The sequence below is a fragment of the Gallus gallus genome, chromosome 8 (assembly GCF_016699485.2).
Source record: "Gallus gallus isolate bGalGal1 chromosome 8, bGalGal1.mat.broiler.GRCg7b, whole genome shotgun sequence".
NCBI classification, from domain to species: Eukaryota; Metazoa; Chordata; class Aves; order Galliformes; family Phasianidae; genus Gallus; species Gallus gallus.
Genome location: NC_052539.1, coordinates 6,591,383 through 6,606,192, shown reverse-complemented (window position 1 = coordinate 6,606,192; position 14,810 = coordinate 6,591,383). Strand labels below are relative to the sequence as shown.

The following is a 14,810-nucleotide window of genomic DNA, read 5'->3' as shown; positions in this document are numbered from 1 at the left end:
GCACACTGTGTACCACCCCCATCCCAATGGGCTTTGCCGTGGAGATTCTGGCACTCAGCCCCGGCACAGGTTGGTACAGCAGGTCCAAGGGAACCAAACAGGGCTGAGGTTCCATCCATAAGGAATGTCCAGTGGGATGCAGGCAGCAATCCTGGCTGCTCCAGCTGCAGATGCTTAGGAAGGGATTTCGGAAAGGGAGCACACAAAGCAAGCCTTCCTCCCGGCTTCCGGCACTCGGCGGCAGGGGGACTTCCTGAGCCAGGGGCTGCACGGATCCATCTAATCCTTTCTTTTTTTTTTTTTCCTTTGAATTCATTTATGCTTTTGGCCTCCGTGACATCCTGTGGCAATAAGTTGCAGCACATAATTATGTGCTGCGTGAGAAAGCGCTTCCTTCTGTCCGCTTTGCATGCGGCCGTTCCTCTCCGTGCTCCTTGGCCTGCGGAGCACTTCGGGCTGAGTTTGAGCAAAACTCTGGTCCCAGTTTAACCAAGGCCTGTGTATTAACATGAGGGCTACGAGCAGCCTGTGGCCCTGCTTCTCACAGAGGGAATCCTACACACGTGCTTGGTTACTGCCATGCTCCCTCCACAAATGCCTGCTGCATCACTGGCTGAGAGGACCCCAAGCCAGAACAGCTGCAGCAATGCGCATGGAACTCCGGCATCTCTGTTTCCAGGACATCTTTATTTACAAAATACGTCTATTTTTGCTACTGTCACCCTTCTTATTTTAGTCATCTCTGCTATTTATTATAGCTTACATTGCCCCCAAACCCACAGACAAAGGCAGAAGAATGGATTTTGTTTCCCAACGGAGCGCAGAATTTCAGAGTCCACTTTTGGGCCGCACTGGGAGTGGGCCGACCCTACTTGATGAGAACCAGTCGCTGCTGTCCCATGCTGATCCTGTGTAATTGTCATCCCACTTCCGTGTGGCAACTCTTAAAAACTCTGCAATTTTTCTCTTGGCAGAAGCTCAACAGCCACATCCTTCCCTCGCAACACAAGCAGCTCCGTCCCCATTTCCCTGCAGCTGCCCATGCAGGCTCAGGGCAGGCTGAAGGAGAGGAGGGGGCTGCAGAGGGCGGCAGAGGAAAAACCTCAACAAGTTCATTGGATTATGGCCACTGAATGATAAACTTGGAGAGTACATTATCAGTGGGAATGAGCAGTGGTAGGGAGAACACGGGACAGAGAAATTGGCTGCCCCACTGCCTTGTGGTGTCATTACGGCAATCTATGCCGATGTCCTCTGTAGAAGGAACAGCCCTGCACACCCTCAGCTCCCAGGCCTTTGGGAAGCAGGACACAGGGCACGGTGTGGGGCAGGAGGCAGCCAGGAAGTATTATTGGGTGTCCTGGCTCTCTGCAGGTGACAGCTCAGGAGGTGAGGGGCTATGCCATGCTGCAAGACACGTGGAAGAATTACCCTGTGCTTGTCATGAGGAGGAAAGGATGAATCCTCATCGGGTTTCTGCCTGGTTTAACTCTTCTTGGATAGCAGGGTAAGTTTTTAACCCTTATTTCCCAGAAAATTGAGGTTGACACTACCAAACTCACAGGATGTCCCCTCTCCCATTGCCTTGTGTTCCACCTCCTACAACTGCAGTAAGCATTGAGCTTGCTGATCTGTTTCAGAGTGATAAGGGTCCAAGAGCTAACTAAATTCCTGTAAGAATAATGAACAAACATTATTCCTGTAAGAATAATGGAGGCAAAGCAGAGAGATCCAACAAGGCTCTGCACCACAGGCAGATTTTGCCAGATCCCAGGCACTCTGCCTTGGGATGTGAACTGGTGGAAAACCAGGCTGCACTGGTTCTGCTGATCATGAAACAAACAACATTTTGAGGAAGGTTTCTTTATTGTCAAAATCAGCTTGGAAATGACAGCAAGGTGCATCCTCCCACCCTACCACAAAAACCTTGCAGCTCATCCTGGTCCAGAAAACAGAGCCCCCAGCTGGATTGAGAACAACTTAGCTGTAGGGCAAGATTCAGGCCAAGCTCTCAGTCAAGCATGCAACAGAAACCCCCAGGAAATGAGGTTTCATCAGTTAATCATAGGGCTGGCAGGACCTCTTCTCCATTGAAATGGTTCAGATGTCTTCCATTGTGCATGCCACTACACCCAGTAGGAGGTACTCAAATCCAGTCAGCCCACTGCCACTGCCTGAGCCCTGCAGCCGTGACACTCAGCACAGAAGGCAAACTTTTGGGTTTGAGAGCTGAGTTATGGCCTCATCAGAGGGAAGTTACGGCTCTCAGCCAAGGTGCAATAATTCACTGTGTGGATGCTCTTATTTATTGCAGCTCACAGTGAAACAGGACAGCAAGCAGCATGGCTGGAAGCGGGAGAGCTGGGTCTGGCTTGAAGCAGCTTTATGGCTGGGTAATGACTGTGCCAAGGACAGCGTTGTTTAAGTGTGTAATGTAAAGGAAAAAATATTTGTATCTTTATACAAATGCAGAAGCTGTGGACAGAGAGGAGCCTTAGGTCTTAGCATGTTGTTTTGGAGAGATGGCTGCGCTGCTACATCATCTGCACACCATGGAGATAATCACAGCATCTGTGCACTTGGACAAACTTGACTGGTTTGTATCCATTGGTGCTGGGCACAGGGCAGGGGAGGGAGCCCAGCGCCCTGCCTGTCCTCCCTGAAAACTCATGTTTTGGAGTTATGATCTGAAACACAGCAGGATCCACGCTGTGATCGCACGTGTCTTATTCTGGATTTTTCAAAGCCATAGGATCATTAAGGTTGGAAAGTCCAACCATCAACCGATGCCAGTGAGTGCTCTGATCGCATCCCTCAGTGCCACGTCTACCCTTGGCTTCAACAACTTGGGACAGTGAGCCCAGCACCTCCGTGGGCAGCCTGTGCCCGTGCTTCACCGCTCCTTTGGAGGAGTCTTCCTCACACCCAGCCTGACCCTCCACTGGCACAACTGGATGCCATCACCTCTCATCCTATCGCTGTTACCCAGGAGCAGAGGCCGATCCCACCTCACCACAGCCTCCTTTCATGCAGTTATAGAGAGCGATAAGGTCTCCCCGAGCTCCTCTTCTCCACACTGCCCCATCCCATCCCCTCAGCCGCTCCCCATCACACTGTGCACACCCCGCACAGCTCCGTGCCCTTCTCTGGAAACAGACCAGAACCGCAATGTCTTTCTTGCAGCGAGGGGCCCAGAACTGAACACAGCACTCGAGGTGCGGCCCCACGAGAGCTGAACACAGAGGGACGATCAACCGCCGCCATTCCCCCAGCGTTCCGGCCCCAGGCCGCCCCGCGCAGCCCAGCTTAGGCCCGAAGCCCGAGGCTCCTCGCGAGGACCCGTCCTCCCGCCGCTCCCTGCCCGGCGCTGGAGCGCGGCCGCCTCCGCCCCCGCCTCCTCCCGTCGCGCTGACGCAGGGGGCGGGCGGCGGCGGCCGAGGGGCGGGATGGAGCCGCGCTGAGGCGAGGCGCGGCCGGGGAGCAGCGCGGGTGGCGGCGGCGGCGGTCGTCCCCCGCTCCTCGCCATGGAGGCGGCCCCCGCGGCGAGCGAGCCGGCGGCCTGGGCGGCCGAGGCGCTGGCGGAGCCGGAGCTGGGCTCGGACGAGCTGGAGGCGGCGGGCGGAGCGCTGGACCGCGTCCTGCTGGACTCGGTGTGCCAGCAGCAGGGCTGGGTCCGCGTCTACGGTAAGGGGCGCCGGGGGGCGGTGCGGACCGTCGCGGCGGGGTCTTCGCGGCGGGCCCAACTTTTCCCTCAGTTTTTCGAACGTGAGGTGATCCCCGCTCGGGATTTCGGTGCTCCGAGGCCGTTCCGCGTCCACCTCCCCTCGCTCCCGCAGCTTTCCCCGGCCCGGCCCTGCCCGCCGCCCCCCACACCACGGCGGGCTGCCCGGCGGGCGGTGCGGGCTGCGGCCGGGCTGGTGCTCTGTGCTCTGTGCTCGTCTCTCCTGATGGAAGTTTGGGGTTTTTTTTTAGCAGCGTCCGACTTGTGGCTTCCACTTGGGCTCACGGACCTGAATGCTGTGATGTCCACAATGCCAACAGCCTAAAATGTAACCCTTGTTATTAAAAAAAAAAACAAAAAAAAACCACCATAAAACCACCTCTTTGCTGCAGTCGGAAGGCTCAGGAGAATCTGAGTGCCTTTGCGTTATTTGTTTGCATGGTGCGCTTTCCATAAGGTAAAGTGAGAACGTGCTGTCTCGTATTAGGGGATGCCGGTCTCTGGCCTACCTGCCTGCTGCCCGGCGTCCTGCCTGGGTGGCTGAAGCAGCAGTGTGCTTAGAATTAGCCGTGGTGAGGAGCAGTGCTGTTGGTGAGGGCACGCTGTGACAGCTCTGTGGGCTGACACCAACCTGTGGACGGACGGAACGGCACCCGTGCCATGGAGCAACCAACTCAAAGGCTGCAAGAATCAGGGTGGACTTCAAGCATGTAAAATACGTCGCGTAGCCCGAGGACCGTAGCTAATTATTCTCAGTCTGTGTTTAAAAACAACTCATTATCTCTTTCCCTCGTGTAGAGTCTGATGTGGCGGTGTCTCCTCTCCCTCCTCCCCTTGAAGCTGCAGTCAGGTTATCTAGGATGTATGTATTTCCCCCTTCCTCGCCTGTTTTTTTTTTTTTTCCTGGATAAGTTTGCAGACAATGAATGGAACTGGAATTGCGCCGTGGTTGTGCACAACTAAATGTGGGTTACAAACCGGTGAGTGACAAGTGTTATTTATAGGATTAAAAGTAAAGCCTCGCGCAGTTGTTGGAGGAACCACGGCAGCACAGCTAAAGAAAACAGGAGCAGAAAGCCCAGCCGCATTGTCTGCATTGTCTGATAAACAATGAGAGTGCTAACACTAATTATTTCACCATGGATGGCCAGAGGAGGGAAGGAATATCTGACATGAAAAAACGAGAGCCGTTTTCCGGCATAGCAAGAAATGCAGCTTTTGATGTCGTTGCATTTCTTTTCCACGTGAGACGTGGACAGCTGTGTTATGGAGTTGTTCCATGTGAGAGGTAATGGTCTGAGAAGCTGTGGAAAGGCTCATTTCAGAGGGAAGGAGTTCGGTATCTGTCTAGGAATGACCGCCTGTTTCTGTGCGTCTGTTCTGCAGCAGTGTACCATCCCACTCCTCCCTGTCCGAGGCAGCAATTACTGGCGTGAGGGGAGCTGGTCCTGTTGCAGAGCCTGTAAAACTTCATCTGTAAGCAGAGAGAAAAGCTCTGAGCAGTAAAGTACCGTCATTACCCGCCTCTGTGGCTCACCAGCAGCGTGACCGTGATGTGAGTACAGCAGGACTTTGCCATGTCTGGGATGTGATTTCAGAGTGACACCGAGGTCTTGCCTGACTTCACTGCGAGATCTAAATCACAGTGTGGCTATTTTTGCATTTCCTGCTGCTGTAGTTAAAGCGTAGCTTTCCCACTCTGTTTTCTGGGGGCCCTGCACCTTCTGGTTGGGTGAATTAGCAGGAACGTGATCAAACCACAAGTGCATGGTTTCCCTGCTGACGGACAGAGCTTGTAACACAGGCAGCTTCCCCTGGCCGGGTGTTTGAACAGTGAGTGGGAACAGCATATTTGCTTGTCACGGTGAGAGGTTTAGTTACTTATGAAGCACAAATCCTGTGAATGTGGTTGGGTGATACTTCCAACAACTAGCTTTGACACACAACAAATGTATCTGTAAAATACGTATCAATGTATTCTGAGCAACAGCTTCCTTCGGGCTGACTGAACGTGCAGTGGGTGAGGGGGAAGAGATTGTCTTGTCTGGATTAATAGTATGCTTTTTTCCCCTGTAAAAGGGAAGGGTGACTTTTGGAAGCCTCCACCGGTGTTTTAAGTCGACGTCTGAACGTCTTTTTCTCTGTTCTTTAGAACTGGTTTGGGGGTAGACGAGGGAATGAGTGATTTACAGCTTTCTCAGTGCTAACTCTGAAAACAGAGCAATTATATTGCTTGGTACGGCTGACTGAGCGCCCATGGATTTTGTAACAATGAATTATAAAGCTGGCGTTGCAGCATTGGTGTTAAATGTTGCATGTGATGGGGGCAGAATCAGATTTTGTCAAACTTACAGTCTGCATCTAAACAGGCTGTAAACTTCTCCAGTGGTGGCTGTCAGATCTGCTGCTGGCTCTGAGCTCGCTGCAAGCACTCGTGCACCAAAGTGATTGATTTTGAAGCAGGGGTGGCGGAAATAAGTAGCAAATAGCACGTTCAAGAGACTGTTCCTTCTTTCATGTTCATCCTGGGAGCGGGCAGCGCTGCTCTGTGGCCTTATCTGGGCTAGGAAATGTCTTCCCATTTTAGCACTGGTGCTAAAAGACGAGAGTGGCTGTACAAACTGTAGTGCAAATCAGTTGTGGGTGTTTTCATCACCTTGTCCTCTAATGCTGCCAGCGGCTGGGGACCTGCCTTGCTGCCACAGCAGCCCTGCTTACCCCCCATTCCTAGCAGCAGGAGCCTGCTCTTCACATCGATGCTCAAAGGCTGGATATTGACCTCCAGGCAGAGCTTAACTCCAAATGAAAGCTTTAGACCTGGTATAACCAGACAGAAATGTCTTTCAGCTGCCTGAAACTCGAGTTCGAAGCTTTTAAGCATTGGCCCTCGGAAAATACTAGGCTTGTGCTCAGAGCTGAAGCTCCAGTAATCCGCATAATATCATGTGGAGATTAAAAAAGCAGCCGAGACTCAAGCACTGACCAGAAGCATCTCTAATCATGTGAAATTCAGTCCAAAAACCCCATTTCCACAAGTTACCTGTTCCAGCAATCTGTCATCTACCTTGCTCTGTTTTGTAAATGGCTCTGACTCTGTAGTCGAGAGTTTTCTGTTTCTTTACAGCCTGCCTCGCTGTGGCTTCGTCAGTAGCTTGGTATATTTATATACATGTGTATATATATGTGTATACATATATATATTAATTTCTACTGCTTACAGTGGTACTTAAAAATGCTGAGGTCATTTCTTCCCCAAGCATTCCTCTTTGGGTGAGCGCTGGTGACAACCAGCATCATCTCACTGTCAGCACCCCTTGTCCTTCCTTCCAGCCCTGCCCATGCTGAGCTGGGGAGGCTGCTGAGCCTTCTCGAGGTGATGTCCTCCCCCAAACCCAACACCCTGTCCCACGACCCAAGCAGACCCCACCAGGTGGCGGCATTTTCTTGACGGTGGTGCTGGAGCTGCTGAAGATGCCCGAGGCTGCCTGAAATGCACAGCGTCGTCTTTCTGCTTCCAACTTCCAGACCTTAGCGTGCACCTCCAGGAGCTCAGTTTAGAACTCATCTGAAGGCTGCCTGATGAGGAGGAGGTAGGGAGGATGTGTTTGATGTGAGCAACCAAACAGTTCATAACGCGTGTAGGACCATCTGATGGTTGAGGGACAGCTGTTAAACCCTCCTGGGCTCTTCTCCTTCAGGTGGCATAGCTGGGCTGTGTTCTGCATGAAGCTGTGTTTGTGTGTGTGATTCTTTGCTGTTACAGAGGACTTATTAAGTGGGATCAGCTGAAGGTGTGAATGAGAAGCTGCTGCCAAGGAAAGCTGACAATCAGCTTATAGCTTGTGGAGTATCTGTGTAGGCAGCCTTGTTGGGAAGCGGAGGAGGTCGGTACTTCTGAGCGCTGCTTTCCCTTCTGATCAATAGGCTTATTTTTAACTCACACAGCAAGTTGTGCAGAAGTGGGAAGGTAAGGCTTTGGGGATGGAAGTGCTGTTTCCTGTGCATTTGGACCGTTGTATCTGACCTTACAGTGGCCTTTGTGTACCACTGTGGTGTGTTGTTACAGACATGAAATAACTTTGAAGCTTTTTTACGTCTTGTTAAGGTGATAAACGACAATCGCTTCCAGTTGGTTGTTCACTCTAAAAGACAGAATGCAATAGAAAGGCAAGGATTTAAGTAACTGTGCTTGCTGCAGGTTAAAGCTGATAAGCGTGCTTTGGGCAGAGGCACTGCCTGCCCTTGCCAGCCAGCATCACAGAGCCATTAAGGTTTGAGGAAAACCTCTAAGATCATCAAATCCAACCATCCAACTGTCACCACCGTGCCCTCTAACCCCATCCCTAGAAGGGGGATGTCCAAGGATGTGACTGAAGCACTCGTACACATGATCTGTTTGTACCTGCCATGTGCCAGCTCCTCTGCTGCCTCCTTTGTAATGCGTCGTGCAGTTGGGCTATGACTTGAAGAGCAGCTGAGGGCTGCCTGTAGCCTGCTTTCTCCTTTGCTTTACTCCCAGCTTTGCTGCAGTGTTGGCCCTCTGATGTTCAAAGTGTTTGCCCGCTCCCTTTTTTAAGGAAGGCTGATGTGAATTTGTGCATAAATGCTTGGTGTCGTTTTTTTGCTCTTCTGTTTCGGTAGGAGTTTTTTAGCTGGGCCCTTTCAGCTGCCTCTGTTGTGCCAAATGTTGCCTAGGTTACTCATTTATTAAAAGTCACTGAAGTATTTGGAAGTATCAACAATGGTGGTGTGTGCTGGGGAGAGCGAGGATGACATTATTTGAAAACACCAGCTTCCTGACTGCTGTATTTCGGCCGCACGATTTGTCTCTGGCTGAACATTTTAATGTGGTGCTGTTTCCTATTTTTAAACAATAGGAAAAAAAGGGAAGAGATAACGGGAGCATAACTGTGACCCATTGGTTTATTATGAGATCATGGGTTCCTTTCAACTGGTATTTATAGATTTAAAAAGAAGGGGGGGGGGGGGGGGGAGGCTGAGATTTCAGCATTTTCTAGCATGTATGCTTTCATAGCCCCAAGGTCACCGAGTCAAACCCTCATCTGAACTCTTTCAAAGTCCTCTGTAAAGACTCATAGTAATCATGGAAGTAAGATTTGTGTCTGCAAGGAAAGTAACCAAGGGAAGGGAAGAATTACTGCACTTTGGTTAGTAAACTTCTAACAGTCCTTTGTGTGTTTTGACCCCCTCCCTCATCTCGGAAAGCCATTACAGAAATGATCAGGAGAGAATAACATTTGTTAATTCTCCTTAATGGGATTTCAAAAGGTCACAAAACTGTAGAAAGGCTCTTCTCCAAGAATCTGGATTATTTTTAATTATAAAGCAAGTTGGAGTAACGCGAGTAATGAGCTCTTGGAGGTGGAGGGAGGTCTTTGCACTTAAGTAAATGTAAAACCACGTCCTGGATTTAGATTCTGTATTATCTAAAGGATTTTTTTTTTTTCTTTTTCCTACAGCTGGGAATGCCCCATTAAAAATTAGCTCTTACACTGCCAGCGCAGGCAGCCACTTAGCTCAACACATTAATTCTGCAAACTGTGGGAAAACGACTCCCATTTCAGCAGATGTGCAATGCGTCTGCTGCGGATTTGCATAAGAATGCATATGCTTCTCTGTTCGGTTCTGGCTTGATTAAAACTTGCAGGCACCTTTTCCTTTCCTGTAGTGCCATGTCTGCATTCTTGGACATGAGTAGTTTAATTGAAAATGCCCTGTTTTCTTCTTTGTTTGGGTTATTCACTGTATTTACACTGCACTGTGCTGTAGATGTGCGTGGTGTTTTACAGATGGAGGCTGCCCGCCTTTGGACACTGCAGTCTGGACTGGAGAAGAAAGGAAATAACAAAGATGGCAAATGAGTTTGGAAGGAGATGGAGAATGACACAGTAGAGTGTTCTGGGAGGGGGATGTGTGCCTGGAGATGTGCTCGCAAGGAGATGCGGGACTGAGAACCAGTATTGCTGGGGGATGAGGAGTCTTTAGAGGCTAAAAGTGAGCCCCCCGTCAATCAGGCTTTATAGAATCATAGAATCATCCGGGCTGGAAAAGGCCTTGGAGATCACTGAGTCCAACCACCGAGTCCCTCCCAGCAGTAGGCTTTCTTCTCACAGTCCAAAGGACTCAGCAGAACCCTTCAGCTTGCTCCTTTTCCCAGTGTGATTGGCATGAAAAAAAGCATAGAAAGCAATACTGTGGCATCGGGTCTGGAAGCTTGCTGTACTCTGGGTAGCAGTTTGAGCACGATGCCCAGGGAGTGCGTCCTGGAAAAGAAGACGACAACTCAGATTGCGGTGTGAAGTTTCTGACAAGGAGAAACGAATTAGGAAGCAATGTTTTGCATAGGCTGCCGCATCAAATGCTGGATGCCTGCCGCCGGGATCCAGGCTTTGGGAGAAGAGGCTTTGTGTCTGGGTTGTTTGTAAGGGTTTTTTGGCATGAAGGAACAAAAGACAACAGAGCAGCATTCAAGAGGAAGCTTAATGCTGGAGGAATGCAGCTCTGGAAGGGCACTGCCCCATCTCTCCTGCTGCCTGATGGGGCCCTGGTTGCCAGCAGAGCACTTCAGGGCTGGCGAGCATCAGAGCATTGCATCTCCAAATGAAGTTGCCGTTGACTCAGTGGATTGGCTTGTGATAAGCGGAGGTAATTCACACCTGAGCTGACTCTTTAGTGCACAAATGCCGTCTCAACAAGCTCGACTGCAGATGCTGCGCTTGTCAGTGCAACGTGTAGGAACAGGGGTGTCCCATCCTAGGACAGCACGGCCAGGGAGGCTGAAGTGAATGAGATGAAGTGAGAGGAGTGAAATGATGATGGTTTCTTCAGTTCTGTGCTCCGTTTTGTCATGGCAAATGGTGACAGCTTTATTGGCAATCCCCAAGCCTGTTGGGTTTAAATAAAATTAAATCAGTCATACTTACTCACGCCATTCGTTGCCTTGCTATGTGAGTGCATCTGAAGCATCAGCGGTTTTATTTGAGAGAGCTGCTGAGATGTAGGAAGGTGAGGAGACAGAGCACAAGTAGGTTGGATAACTTGCCTAAGGACATGCATCAGAAGTCAGATCTCCTGAGACCTCTGCAGTGCTTTGCTTGCATAGCTTGACTTGCAGTGCCTTGCATTTGGGATACCTTTAAGCCTGCTCCTTTGCTTGGATCCTCCTGTGGCTATTAATAATCCTCTCAAATACTGCATTAGCAGTCAGATCTGCAGGTCAGCAGGGCAAGATGCTCCCCAGGGAGGCTTCCATTCAGGTGGTTATGTCTTCTTGCTCCCTTTTTTTGGCAGCAACAGAGGTGAAGTTTCATTGACCTTCAAAATGTAATAAACTTATCTCATTCCAGTGATAGCAGGCTGGGCTGCCAGCACAGAGGGCGTTGGACAGCCAGTACTGATTAACTCCTCTCCATTTGTGTACAGGGCCAGGTGTGTACCTAACTCGTTATTTCTAAGAAGATAACTCTTCACCGTAGAGGAAAATGTATCACAGATGGAGACTGGAAAACAGCAGGGCAAAGATTATACCACCTGAAGCTCTACCATACTTTCCATAGCATTTGAAATCCTGTGCCGCTGAGTAAAACATCTTTGTTTCATTGGCTTTGTGAGGGGAGCTGAGCGATGCGGATTAGTTTTCCATATTAGTTTGGTATTTCATCTCAATGTGCAGCCCAGGCACTTTGCAAGAGGAGAAGACAAAAAGCTTCCTGAGAACGATGTTTTATTTATGCTGCAGGTTGTACCTCGGGCTGTGCAGCCTGGCTGCTGCAACCCAAGCACAGTGCTGGGATCACATTAGGCTTCCTCATCAAACAGTGCTGAGCAGTTGTTGCTTTGTGGTACTTTTCTGGAGTTGTTTTCCATCTTTTTGCTCAGGATGGTGAGTAGTTGATGGGGAGGAAAGCAGGGAAAATGGAGTGGTGTCAGCAAAGCTGAAATAAAGAGCTCTGACAAAAGGATAGGGTGTAAAAATTCAATGCGCTTTTAATCCTGCTTTGAGGAGGTTTATCTTTGAGATAGCACATGCTTACGGGGTCTCTTCTCTCTTGCTCTCTGGCAGTGCTTGTATAGGATGCTGGTGAGGTATGGTGTAAGCAATTGCCTCATTGAATGGATTTTGGGGAGTTCTTCCCCAATCCTTCCTCTGCTAGCTGGGGCTTTGCCCGCTGAGCTTCTCCAACAGCCTAAACTCTGTGGAGGGAATGAGTTTTATATCCCATATAGGAAGGTAGCAAAGATTTTTATGGTCTCGCTGTAAATATTTATGTCAGCTGTTTTTCACATGCCCTCGGCTGGGGACTCCTGTGCTGGGAGAAGCATTGCAGCAGGCAGCCGTTCCCATCGAGCAGTGTGAGCCATGGCCATCTGAAACAGCCAGCCAGCTTCGGGTTCTGGTGGTTACTCATTTCTCACTTGTGTAACCATTAAATCAGGGAAGAAATCCCCTCACTACATTGCTTAATTCTGTGTTTGAAAAAGCCCCAACACAGTGGAATAGGGTGAAAATGGAAAGCTCTCTGCAAAAACAGCACGGCCATCAACACCAAACCTGTGTGTAGTCAGCTCACCTGTGTGTAGTTGGCTCACACTTAGATGTGTGATCCTCTAAGCAGCTGTGAATTATCCTTATCTCCTCAGTCATATATTCTGACTTTACATTATTACTTGTTGTAAGTCCTGTCTGCGTGAAGAACCTGAAGTGCAATAGCTGTTACTATCAAGAGATGTAAGTGTTCTCCTTGCAGTTACCTGACTGTTCTCAGGACGGTTTTGAAACAAGACCAGCTCCATGCATAGAAGGCTCTCTGATGAGAGGTAAGGTAGTTTCCCGTATGAGTAGGTAGGTGTTCCTATAAACAAGTGCCAAGAATTAAACTGACCTACTTCTTTGCTGAGAAACTGCTTACTGTGGTTGTAGGTTATGCTAACATAGATGTGCACTTTTGTCTAAGTTGTTATTGAAGGGATGACTGACAGCACCCAGTGTTCTGTGTGCTCACGATGACAGTGTGGGTAGCAAGTTCTGTAGGATTAGCCGAGGCTCTGCTGTTTGGGTTGTGAGATCCCTTGGTTGTCACGTGCACCCCATTGTAGAATATAAGCACCAAATCCAGTTATGAATCTGCCTTGTGCCCAGCTGGCTGCAAGGTGATTTTGGGAAGCCTGCTGAATTAGAACTGCTATGAGAGAGGTGTGGAGTTGGGTTGAGATCTGCTGTTACTGATGGAGTTTAGGAGAGTTACTGTTTCAGTCAGAACCCCCTGGGATTATGTACAAAACCACAGTAGCTTTGCAAGAGACTTAAAGGAGAAGCTGTAGAGCATTCTGTGCTGCGTGCTTGTGTTTCATCCATGAAATGGCTCACTGCTTGAAGTGATCTAGCTGTACTTTTGATGTCCATTTATAACAACCACTCAATTCCATAGCTGACACGGTATCCCTCCCTGTTTTGTTTCCAGACTTCATTGATGTGGCTTCTTTGTGACCTACTTTGTGTTCACCACTTTAAGGTTGCTTCTCTTTTTTTTTTCATTCTGTTCCAAAAGGAAGTGCCTCCCATGAGAAACATCTGAAATTTGCTCACCTGTTTTTCGTGCTGGTAGGTGGAAATGTGGGCCCAACTGAATGGGCAGCCTTTGGTCAAACCCACGATGTGACTCTTAGGTACTTTCCTTCCTAAGCTCTGTTACTGATCGTTCTGAGATCCCTGGGGGTGGGTGTTTGGAGAATTGGGGAAGGAAATGCCTGTGTTTCCTTGGAGCTCTCGTTACTCATTGCTGTGAAGTGTGACTGTGAGGACATTGCATTTGCCCCTTGTCCTTTCAGGGGGCCAGCGATGTGTCATGTGCTTATTACTTGCACAGCCTGGGGAAGGAACATCCCAATTCCTGCTCCTTTTACTCATTCTGGGATATTCTTTTGCATTCTTCCCTGTGGTTTCTTCCTGTAATTTCCACCAGTGGTGATTCAGCTCAAGGCTTAGCTGTATCTCTCTCTTCAATTAGTGGTGCCTTTGCTTTTTATCTGGGGCATGAGGTATGTGTTTGCTTATTCGTGGGGACACTTGAAAACCAGTTAATGTAATGCAGATGTGCAGTTTTCAGCAGCTGCATAGCATTTAGCTAAGTCTTATGAAGGAATTAATACCTCAAAGTATTACGTATCATTGGAAAAGAATAATTCACTGCTGTAATTTCACAAAGTGGACGTAGCTTTGTGTTTGTAGTCATCATCTCCTAAGACTTGAGGCTTTTATCCTCCTGACATTTCTCTTAGGTGCTGTGTTGATGTAAACACGGGTTAACCCTGAAGAAAAAAACCCACACCAGCCCTTCTCCTGGAATCTTAATGGCTTTTTGGTTAAGTGGATCCAAAGAGCAGCTAGGTCTTTGTGTTTGTTTGTTTGTGCTTTTGATTGTAACTGCGCGGTTCTTGCTTGTAACAGCAAAGCCACAAGGAAAATAGCTGTGTGTGTGCAAATGGTGGAGGGATTTCAGCAGAGGTGACATCCAGCTTTCTTTATTATCTGGGGGTGAGCTTGTTTTTGCTCCATTGGTGCTGTGTGTGCAGTGCTGCACTGTATTGGGAAAACACTTAGCAGAGGGTGAATGAAGAACTGAAAGCAGCTGGAGCTGCTCACCAGTCATGCAAGTAGCAGCCCACTGTTATCAGTAATATTCCTCGCTCCCACTCTGCTTGCCTTGTATTACTTGAGTGATGCGATGGTATCGATGTGAGGTAAAGTGTGCTCGTGCTTGGAGTGCTGGAAGGGCTTCAATAGCCAAAAATGTGGCCCAGAGTTACTGCTTTGGAGTCTTTGCCTCAAAAACTGAGCACAGGGCATCGAGCTGAGCCTCTCTAAGACTCTGAGGTTAAATGAACTGGATGTGATTGGGCAGAAAATGAAGAATTCAGTAAAAGAAGTGGATGCCAGCTGCGGTGTGGTGTCAAGCTGTGCTCCCCAGTAGGCTGCTGGACGGTGCAGCTTTCTGCACATTTCTTACCAGCAGGGTCGGGGCTGTTTGTGTTGGAGGTGAGCTCCGTACAGAGGCCGTGCTTGTGTAGA

At 49.2% G+C, this 14,810-nt stretch overlaps 1 protein-coding gene across 4 annotated transcripts in view; it reads left to right on the top strand.

Moving 5' to 3' along the window:
• The first annotated feature begins 3,464 nt into the window (after nt 1-3,464).
• SYNGAP1 (synaptic Ras GTPase activating protein 1) overlaps nt 3,465-14,810 on the top strand; it is a 153,945-nt gene continuing 142,599 nt past the window's right edge. For 3 of the 4 annotated variants that reach the window (XM_015290514.4, XM_004943250.5, XM_015290513.3), the window contains exon 1: nt 3,465-3,684. In XM_015290514.4, the coding sequence (XP_015146000.2) occupies nt 3,525-3,684 (160 nt within the window). In that variant the 5' untranslated portion in view covers nt 3,465-3,524. Of the gene's footprint in view, nt 3,685-9,284; nt 13,781-14,810 lie in introns of those variants that run through there. The other variant, XM_015290520.4, reaches the window with a different exon arrangement.